Here is an 11,715-nt window from a genome sequence, read left to right as displayed (position 1 = left end):
TGGGCTTACACTCCTAGCAGTCAACTGGAACAGCATGCAATCAATCCTTCCCCCAATAATGAGACGACACTTCACTTTGAGGGTAAAACAGGAACTCTGGACTGGCTCATCCAGCCCGGCTTTTATTTCCATCTCACACATACAGGCCACACCCAGGGGGAGGCATAAAATAACCAATGACATAGATGTTACCTCCCACACTTCCCCTCCCCTTAGTGTGACACATAATCCCATTATGCATACAGTGTAAAATACACTGCGTGCAGACTTATTAGGCAAATGAGTATTTTGACCACATCATCCTCTTTATGCATGTTGTCTTACTCCAAGCTGTATAGGCTCGAAAGCCTACTACCAATTAAGCATATTAGGTGATGTGCATCTCTGTAATGAGAAGGGGTGTGGTCTAATGACATCAACACCCTATATCAGGTGTGCATAATTATTAGGCAACCTCCTTTCCTTTGGCAAAATGGGTCAAAAGAAGGACTTGACAGGCTCAGAAAAGTCAAAAATAGTGAGATATCTTGCAGAGGGATGCAGCACTCTTAAAATTGCAAAGCTTCTGAAGCGTGATCATCGAACAATCAAGCGTTTCATTCAAAATAGTCAACAGTGTTGCAAGAAGCGTGTGGAGAAACCAAGGCGCAAAATAACTGCCCATGAACTGAGAAAAGTCAAGCGTGCAGCTGCCAAGATGCCACTTGCCACCAGTTTGGCCATATTTCAGAGCTGCAACATCACTGGAGTGCCCGAAAGCACAAGGTGTGCAATACTCAGAGACATGGCCAAGGTAAGAAAGGCTGAAAGACGACCACCACTGAACAAGACACACAAGCTGAAACGTCAAGACTGGGCCAAGAAATATCTCAAGACTGATTTTTCTAAGGTTTTATGGACTGATGAAATGAGAGTGAGTCTTGATGGGCCAGATGGATGGATTGGTAAAGGGCAGAGAGCTCCAGTTCGACTCAGACGCCAGCAAGGTGGAGGTGGAGTACTGGTTTGGGCTGGTATCATCAAAGATGAGCTTGTGGGGCCTTTTCGGGTTGAGGATGGAGTCAAGCTCAACTCCCAGTTTCTGGAAGACACCTTCTTCAAGCAGTGGTACAGGAAGAAGTCTGCATCCTTCAAGAAAAACATGATTTTCATGCAGGACAATGCTCCATCACACGCGTCCAAGTACTCCACAGCGTGGCTGGCAAGAAAGGGTATAAAAGAAGAAAATCTAATGACATGGCCTCCTTGTTCACCTGATCTGAACCCCATTGAGAACCTGTGGTCCATCATCAAATGTGAGATTTACAAGGAGGGAAAACAGTACACCTCTCTGAACAGTGTCTGGGAGGCTGTGGTTGCTGCTGCACGCAATGTTGATGGTGAACAGATCAAAACACTGACAGAATCCATGGATGGCAGGCTTTTGAGTGTCCTTGCAAAGAAAGGTGGCTATATTGGTCACTGATTTGTTTTTGTTATGTTTTTGAATGTCAGAAATGTATATTTGTGAATGTTGAGATGTTATATTGGTTTCACTGGTAAAAATAAATAATTGAAATGGGTATATATTTGTTTTTTGTTAAGTTGCCTAATAATTATGCACAGTAATAGTCACCTGCACACACAGCTATCCCCCTAAAATAGCTATAACTAAAAACAAACTAAAAACTACTTCCAGAAATATTCAGCTTTGATATTAATGAGTTTTTTGGGTTCATTGAGAACATGGTTGTTGTTCAATAATAAAATTAATCCTCAAAAATATAACTTGCCTAATAATTCTGCACTCCCTGTATACTTTTACACAACTTTCATAACTCTAAAACCATACATCACATTCACCTAAAAATACATATCCACAATCAATCCATTCAGGGGAACAACATATTAAAAAATGGCATGAATCCGACCAGGGGTTCAAAAGTTACTAAAAGTATCTTTTGTCCCTTATTAGCCGCATGGCAAACCGGTTTAGACAGGGTTTACATAGGCCTCTATCCTGGAGACAAAGAGGGAAGTAATCCAATTATCCAGGGCTAGAAGCAGACTCCATTAACCACATAGTTACAGAAAGACATAAAACACTTTAAAATACAGAAAGTTACTTTTTATCCATAACACACAGACATTTCACATATCCCCAGATAGCTGGGATCTGAGCGCACAAAACTACCAAATAGCGCGCAGATCCTATTCACACAGTACAATTGCCATGGAGCTAAAGTCTTTCCCATAGTCTTTCATTATATGAATAGGCTCCATGGTATAGCTATCTGGGTTAACACCTTCACATAAAGTCTGGTCCATAGTCCAAAGGCAAGAGGCGGGCAAGCAGCCCCCTCCAGGGCCCAGTGGCGAGGTTGGTTTCGCCACACCAATCAAGTTTGAGGGGTTATGTCTAAGGATGGACTAAGTTTTTATGTTTTTCAGGTCTCAACCTCCCCTGCTTAAAAGGTTAAACATTAGGTTGCCTGAGGTGTCGTGCCCATCGAGCGTGGATAAGGTCGGCTGATGGCAGGCATTGGAAGGATTTTTTATGACGAGGGGGGAGGTGAGAGGAAGTGGTGATTAGGAACCACTGGATGTTTATTGGCAAGGACGGTTGGGTCTCTGCATAGCACGTTTTGTTATTATATGTATATATGTTAATTTATGATTATTTATTTCTAACAGAAAGAAGAGTTTAATAAATAAAGTTATGGATGTGTTATGCAGTAATTTATTTATGTTTTAATAAATGCTGTGGCCTGTTCATCCATACTAAGTTGTCTGTCGTTACTGGGGGGTTTTATTGGAGTTATCTATGTTATGTGGTATCGTAATTCCCCACTACGTAAATACATGGGAAACCCGGCTATTGACAGGCTGTGTCAGCGGCCACTGGAAGTCTTCACGACGGTCTTTAATAAGGCCAGCCATCAGGGAAACCTGGCCATTGACAGGCTGTGTCAGCGGCCACTGAAAGTCTTCACGCCATCAGGGAAACTTGGCTATTGACAGGCTGTGTCAGCAGCCGCTGGAAATATTCACCACAGCCTTTTAATGCTGACTCTATCCCTGGGCGTGCCAGCCATCAGGGAAACCTGGCTATTGACAGGCTGTGTCAGAGGCTGCTGGAAGTCTTCACCACGGCCTTTAATGCTGACTCTATCCCTGGGCGTGCCAGCCATCATGGAAACCTGGCTATTGACAGGCTGTGTCAGAGGCTGCTGGAAGTCTTCACCACGGCCTTTAATGCTGACTCTATCCCTGGGCGTGCCAGCCATCAGGGAAACCTGGCTATTGTTAGTCTGCTTCACCGGCAGCTTCTATAGCCTCCTACTCCCACCATGCTCATATTTGCTGGTACAAGCCTTTGTTTGGCAGTGGATGACAGGAATTATAGTTCATAAGCAGAGACATTGTCCAGCACTGGGATAAAATAGGTATTATAGTTTGTTTGATATTTTGAAAGACAAGTTAGAGAACCGTGTCAGTAGATTGCTGCATAAAGAGAAATTACATCATTTTTATCTATTGCTCATATAACGTATAATGTAGGGCCGCCGCGTTCATAATATTGTTATGGCCAATATAACGGCCATTTAATGCTGGCTTAGAGGTTTACTGGTGTGCAATAGGTTTACTGGTGAGATGGGATACGTTTTGTCTTTTAAAGAGTATGGATCTGACAGCCTCTGAAAACACCCCACGTAGATATGGCCTCATGGCGTTTATCATCCCAGCCTCTCAATTAATTTTCAGGGCCCGTTCAGCGCAGGTTTCAGTAACGTGGTGAGAAGTGTCTCAGTGATTCTGGCTGAGAAAAACGCTTCCTTACATAGGAGTATTGAGGTTTCACTTCAAACTCGTACTATGTTTCCCATCATCCCTTCTATGCCCCACCTTTCTGAATTTAAGTACAATTTAACAAGGTCGCTAGAGTTACGTGGGTGTCAGGGTTACGTGGGTGTAAGCATTATGTGGGCATTAGAGTTATATGGGAGTCAGGGTTATCTGGGGTAATGTGAAGTGTCAGGATTGTAAGGTGTTAGGGCGAGGTTGATGCCATTATGTGTTCTGGAAAAACATTGAGCTGTTTTACGATGCAATTGTGGGTCCATATCAGGATCAGATGGAACCAAATCACAATAAATAGACTTTCCGTTAGCGGTCCGTAGACTTGCTACGATAATGGAAAACAGAGTCAGTGAGGACAGCTGAGGTCAAGGAGATACAGAAATCAGGATAAACGTTACACAAGCCAAGGTCAAGGAGATACAGAAATCAGGATAAACGTTACACAAGCCGAGGTCAAGGAGATACATAAATCAGGATAAACGTTACACAAGTCAAGGTCAAGGAGATACAGAAATCAAGCTAAACGTTACAAAAGCCGAGGTCAAGGAGATACAGAAATCAGGATAAATGTTAAACAAGCCAAGCCAAGGAGATACAGAAATCAGGATAAATGTTACACAAGCCAAGCCAAGGAGATACAGAAATCAGGATAAACTTTGCACAAGAAGAGGTCAAGGAGATACAGAAATCAGGATAAACTTTGCACAAGCCGAGGTCAAGGAGATACAGAAATCAGGATAAATGTTACACAAGCCGAGGTCAAGGAGATACAGAAATCAGGATAAACATTACACAAGCCGAGGTCAAGGAGATACAGAAATCAGGATAAACATTACACAAGCCGAGGTCAAGGAAATACAGAAATCAGGATAAACGTTACACAAGCCGAGGTCAAGGAGATACAGAAATCAGGATAAACGTTACACAAGCTGAGGTCAAGGCGATACAGAGATCAGGATAAACGTTACACAAGCCGAGGTCAAGGAGGTACAGAAATCAGGATAAACGTTGCACAAGCCGAGATCAAGGAGATACAGAAATCAGGATAAACGTTACACAAGCCAAGGTCAAGGAGATACAGAAATCAGGATAAACGTTACACAAGCCGAGGTCAAGGAGATACAGAAATCAGGATAAACGTTACACAAGCCAAGGTCAAGGAGATACAGATATCAGGATAAATGTTACACAAGCCGAGGTCAAGGAGGTACAGAAATCAGGATAAACGTTACACAAGCCGAGATCAAGGAGATATAGAAATCAGGATAAACGTTACACAAGCCGAGGTCAATTATAATACTATAAGGTGTAATAATACAATGAGCTGTAATAATACAATGAGCTGAAACAATACACTGAGCTGTAATAATACAATGAGCTGAAACAATACACTGAGCTGTAATAATACAATGAGCTGAAACAATACACTGAGCTGTAATAATACTATAGGGTGTAATAATACAATGAGCTGTAATAATACAATGAGCTGAAACAATACACTGAGCTGTAATAATACAATTAGCTGAAACAATACACTGAGCTGTAATAATATAATAAACTGAAACAATACACTGAGCTGTAATAATACAATGAGCTGTAATAATACAATGAGCTGTCATAATGCAATGAGCTGTAATAATACAATAAGCTGTAATAATAAATAAGCTATAATAATAAATAAGCTGTAATAACATAATGAACTGCAGTGCTGATACTGCTTAGAGAGTCTCTATAAATCTTAAGTGAGAGTTTTCTAACTTTTAGAGATAGAACGTCTGCTGCAGTATATATTCCTTAAAATATTCCTTAAAATTATGTCAATGCTGGGTGAGAAAATTTCCTGCACCGTGCCCTAGAACGTAGCACGAGTTCCTCCTGAAACTGTACGCATCATTTAGGATAAACCATTCACTAAATCTTGTACCTCTTACATTTACATTCGATCTGTACAGGCCACGAGGATCTCACCCTATAATATAGAGAGAATACTGTATCTATTGTTACCAAACTGCACACAGAGAATGGAGAATTACTGCCATCTGCTGTCTGAAAGGACAATCACACTGTTGTACATGTTTCACACAATCCAAGGACACAAGGATTGCATTTCTAAGACCTTGACATGTTGTTTATCTGTTCAATCTTCCACATAACAATAATAAGAAACAAATACTGATAATACACACATACACGTAGATTATATAATTTAAAGAACGCCATGAGTTCTCTACATCTACTGTTTAAATCATTGCTGTAGCTGGTCCCATGGACTTAACAGACAATAATAAACATGTAAAGGGTATACAGCATTCATATACAGCTACGGAATGGCCTGGAGATACAATTCCGCAGCTCTGTCCCTGGAGAGCAGAGGATGGAGCTGACTTCCAACGGATCCAAATGGCATGGAGAGCAGAGGATGGAGCTGACTGCTATTGGATCCGAATGGCATGGAGAGCAGAGGATGGAGCTGACTGCTAACGGATCCGAATGGCATGGAGAGCAGAGGATGGAGCTGACTGCTAACGGATCCGAATGGCATGGAGAGCAGAGGATGGAGCTGACTGCTATTGGATCCGAATGGCATGGAGAGCAGAGGATGGAGCTGACTGCTAACGGATCCGAATGGCATCGAGAGCAGAGGATGGAGCTGACTGCTAACGGATCCGAATGGCATGGAGAGCAGAGGATGGAGCTGACTGCTAATGGATCCAAATGGCATGGAGAGCAGAGGATGGAGCTGACTGCCAACGGATCCGAATGGCATTGATATAGATTCTTTTAAGCAAACAAATAAGTTTGAATGTCTATCTGTTCCTGTCCAAATCTGAGATGATTAAATTGCGTATACGCAGAAGTAAATTCACACTGACACACGGAGCTCAGGTTAAAAGAACTTCGAGGAAATTTAATGGCATCTGGTTAAAAAGCGGGCTCGCAGACCCTTATAAGAGCAATATTACATCATCATAGAATATCAAGATAACAACAAATAAACATCATTAATTGGGTTAGGTGTTAAGTGGCTATGTCAATACCCACCCATCAATATTATTAATTGGCTTAAGTGTTAAGTGGCCGGCTACATGACCTCCCACCGAGAGGTGGCGTCATCTTGGACACGGGAGTGGACACGATGGCCCAGGCGCCATCTTGCTAGCAGGAGGCTTTACTCGATGGGAGGGGGGCTTTAGGCGCCATTTTGAGTAGTTAGTGATGTTAGATTCGAGGTCAGGTTCAAGGCTTTTTAGTGAATGGACATTTCATTAGTACAGTTCTCATGATCTAACTATGGCATACATTGTTACATATTACATGAACTTGACAATTCCGGTGTTACTCATATCCTTCTAGAAAATACATTCTCTTTCTAATATTCTAAATGCTGTTAGGAAAATCTGTCATTTAATGAAGTTAATGGAGTTAATGGGGAAATTTAATAAAGGTTTTAATAATTCTACAACAGTCCCCCCTATGAAATGTTAGGCACTAAAAAGATAAACTTTATTTGTTAATACCAGAAGACGTGTTAGCCCAAAGGCACAGAAACCCCATGACCGCTAGCTAGGTGTTATTGCAAAGTGCAATTCTGTCCCTTCCTGTCCCTAATAGGCTGCAGCTCATCCGTCAATACGGTCAGGAACTTTCTTCACTCCGCTGGTATCCCGCAGTGGCTTTCCCACCACATCTCCGCACGGCAGTCTATCCATAGAGACGGACGCTGTCCCTAAGCTGGTTCCCTACCTAAAACTCTTGCACTTTATCAGTAAAAGGGATAGTTTGCAGCGGTATACAGGGTGAGTTGAAATCTTGGAAATCTTGGTCATCAACTGTCAGATGTGCAAAAGTTAGTGCCGCTTGGTCTGCAGTCTTCTGTAGGAATTTCCTCAGACAGGGGAGGACACAACAAACGAGAAGAGCGAGAATAAAAAGAAAAATTAGTAATGCCATACCAATGTGAATTAAAGCTTTTTGCCACCCTGTCATCCAACCAAACCACCTTTCCCAGGGATCTTTCACCCCAGAATTCCTTTTTAACTCTTCAGAGAGCTTATTTAATTTCTCTATGGCCATGGTGACTTTACCATTAGGACCTGTGTTTTCTGGGATGTATGTACAACAGGTCATGGTGTCGGGCAGTATTTTACATACGCCCCCCTTCTCAGCTAGGATCATGTCTAAGGCCATTCTGTTCTGGAAGGACATCTGGGATGTGGCCTGCAATTGTTCGGCTAAACCCTGGAGGGCATCTCTGGTGTAGTTGACAAAGCGTTGTTGGTTGTAATAAATGTAATTAATCCAATTTAAATTTTTGTTTGCAGTAACTATGGTAAAAAGTGATTCAAACCCCGCAGCAACTTCATCTCTTGCTTTAAATTCATTAGGTACCCCCCTAGGCACCCCAATGGCATCAATATAAATGTGGGGGTCAAAACTGCCTCTTACTGGGGCTTCACGCTTAACCTTGGCTGGTGTGCGTATGGACTCATGTATGTCAGGGTGTGTGTCAGAGATAATATGTATAGGCATGATGGCTTTAGCCAGAGTACACTCCCCCCACCATTCCTTGTCCATTCTGGATCTTAACTGTAAATCCCCACACAACCAGTAAATATCTCCTAATGACCTAGTATGGAATTGTAATAGGTACATAGGGACAGTTCTGTAGGTGGCACAATATCCTTCGGAAAAGTTACCCATGAACTTACCAATTCTGTCATAATTGGCATAACAGGGGTAGTTTCCCTTATAGACCGTAACACCATCTGGGGGTTTGACATCCTTGGTTAGGAGGGGATACTCTACTGTCAATGCTTTGCAGAGGGACCTGTTAAAATTGTAATGGTAGGCAAAAAGACTCAAGATGCACTCTTCTATTTCTAATGGCAGAGTCAAGGGTACGGTGCCGAGGTGAGGCCGGGCACCACCACACACATAGCATGCGGTTCTGTTATGTTTGTTGGCATTATATTTCATCCATTCCAACCATAAATTAACATCATTAAAACCTGTTTCAGCGGCCATGGTATCTTCAAATGTGGGATTAGCAATGGCCATCATGTCTTTAAAGGACTGGATGTGTGGTTTTAATGGGTTTGGGACCATGTGGGTAGCCCCTTGCCACTCTGGAGAGTGGCACATATCTTTTAGGTAGAAGTGCCCTAATTTGTTATAGGAACCTTTCTTCCAATACATTCCCATTACATACTGGTCTGCTGTCAGGGCTTATAACAAAACAACACGGACACCCGTGGAAAAGTGATAAAAACCACAAAAAACTTTAACTTAACTGATAGGTACACGGCCTCCCAGGGTTATCTCCCAGCTGATAACCAAATTGCAAGACTGTATAGTTGATGGGATATTTTGGGATATTACTAGTGTACCTATAATAGAGGACAAAACATAGTGCAAATATTGCTACTAAAATATAATGAATATTGCCAGTGATCCGAATGCACTCACATATTCCAGAATAATAAAGCGTGTTATAGGTGCCTCCCCTTGGTGGAAATGGGGGGTGTGTTCCTTTAAAATTCCCTCCTCAAGTGATAGCCGATCGGGTATCCAGGTCAGCATAGAATCTCACAAACAGCAACCAAAGGAATACTTAAAGGCGATTTATTCACTTGAAAAAGGTTGAATAAAATAGTAAAAACAAATAAGAAAGAGATGCTGGTCCTACGCGTTTCGTCCTTCTACAGCAAGGACTTCCTCAGGGACCTCTTTCAGTAAATCAAATTTTACAGGTACAAATAACAGCATCCTAAAAACACTAACAATAAAAAGCTATTATATAGCTTCTTCTCCTACCAGCCAGGTTGCATGCTGTGTAATCTTCCTCCTCTGAACAATGTCTGACAAACTCACCTACAAAGTTGCTGACATCAGCCTGGCAGAATGGGGCCGGAAGTCGATTGAGATTGCGGAGAATGAGATGCCCGGATTAATGAAGATGAGGGAAATGTACTCTGAGACCAAGCCTCTGAAAGGAGCAAGGATTGCTGGGTGCCTCCACATGACGCTCCAGACCGCAGTGCTTATAGAGACTCTCACGGCACTCGGAGCTGAGGTGCAGTGGTCCAGCTGTAACATCTTCTCCACACAGGATCATGCAGCGGCAGCTATTGCAAAAACTGGCGTCCCAGTGTACGCTTGGAAAGGGGAAACCGACGAGGAGTACATCTGGTGTATTGAGCAGACCATTTTCTTTGCTGATGGGAAGCCTCTCAACATGATTCTTGATGATGGGGGTGACCTTACAAACCTCGTCCATACTAAATATCCTGAATTGCTGGCAGGCATTAAAGGTGTCTCCGAAGAGACCACCACTGGCGTTCACAACCTGTACAAGATGAAGAGCAACGGTACCCTCAAGGTGCCAGCTATCAATGTGAACGACTCTGTAACAAAGAGTAAGTTTGATAACCTCTACGGTTGCCGTGAGTCTCTGATCGATGGTATTAAGAGAGCCACTGACGTTATGATCGCAGGAAAGGTGGCAGTCGTGGCTGGGTACGGGGCTGTCGGGAAGGGCTGTGCTCAGGCCTTGAGAGCCTTTGGTGCCCGTGTCATAATCACAGAGATCGACCCAATCAATGCATTGCAGGCTGCTATGGAAGGTTATGAGGTCACCACCATGGATGAAGCTTGCAAAGAAGGCAATATTTTTGTTACCACAACCGGATGCTCCGATATTGTAGAAGGAAGGCATTTTGAACAAATGAAAGATGATTCCATTGTGTGCAATATCGGGCACTTCGATGTCGAGCTTGATGTAAAGTGGTTGAATGATCACGCAACGAAGAAAGTGAACATTAAGCCACAGGTGGATCGTTACCTTTTGAAGAATGGAAGACACATCATCCTACTGGCAGAAGGGCGTCTGGTTAACTTGGGGTGTGCTATGGGTCACCCCAGCTTCGTCATGAGTAACTCATTCACCAACCAGGTCATGGCTCAGATTGAACTCTGGACCAACAATGATAAATATCCTATTGGTGTCTATTTCCTGCCTAAGAAGCTTGATGAGGCTGTGGCTGCTGCCCACCTGGACAAACTTGGTGTGAAGCTCACCAAACTTTCTGACAAGCAGGCCAAATACCTTGGTCTTGATAAAGAAGGTCCATTCAAGCCTGAGCATTACAGATACTAAATCTTCTAAACTGAACCAAAGATCAAGGAGAAAACCGTTTTCTACACATCAATACCTCCATATATGGTTTTATTTGGACATGTGGTTGTTGAGGACCCTCTACTGATGAACCTGCTCTCTTCCTGTTTAACTGTGCTGGGTTTTTGGTTCCCTCAAGGATAAACTAAAATTTGGTATTTTTGTTTTGTGTTCATTTGAATTTTTCCAAAGGTCAGCTCTAGAAAGTTTGATTCTTCAATGAAACATCCTTCTATAAAAAAAAAAAAAAAAAAAAAAAAAAAGCTATTATATAGGGCTAAGCCCTCCAAGTCATTGGTGGAATAGTGGGTGTCTTCTCCGTGCCTGCTTCCGATTCGCCGAAAAAACTTCTTCCCAGGTGTAGCTGTTTAACCGCAATGAGAAAAGCCGGGTCCGTTCGGAACTCCAAACACTTCCGCATTCGTCATGCGCCACGTCGTACGTCATACGTCACGTGTATAATTGCTGGTCACGTGATCTTTATGCGTTCCATGCTCGGGAAGCAAAGATGGCTGTGCGTTCCACAGCATTTATAGCGGCTTAAAGAGACATCTAATGTATAACTTAGGCACTAGAAATAAAAAACTATTAGAATGTTTTCTTTGATCACATTGGAAAAAACTTTGATCTAAATAATGCATCCTCTAAATGAAATAATAATTTTAACCAGTTAAAAAGAATGAAAGGACTTCCCATCCAAG

At 42.5% G+C, this 11,715-nt stretch overlaps 1 protein-coding gene across 1 annotated transcript; it reads left to right on the top strand.

Moving 5' to 3' along the window:
* Positions 1-9,647: 9,647 nt before the first annotated feature.
* Positions 9,648-11,040, top strand: LOC134568939 (adenosylhomocysteinase B-like). Its single transcript, XM_063427662.1, has one exon. It carries the CDS (start codon positions 9,695-9,697, stop codon positions 10,994-10,996), a length of 1,302 nt encoding a protein of 433 aa, XP_063283732.1. The 5' UTR covers positions 9,648-9,694; the 3' UTR covers positions 10,997-11,040.
* The last annotated feature ends 675 nt before the right edge of the window (positions 11,041-11,715 follow it).

Source organism: Pelobates fuscus, chromosome 7 (assembly GCF_036172605.1).
Source record: "Pelobates fuscus isolate aPelFus1 chromosome 7, aPelFus1.pri, whole genome shotgun sequence".
In the NCBI taxonomy this organism is placed as follows: Eukaryota; Metazoa; Chordata; class Amphibia; order Anura; family Pelobatidae; genus Pelobates; species Pelobates fuscus.
Note: the sequence above shows the minus strand (reverse complement) of the source record. Positions and strands in the feature narration are given on the sequence as shown.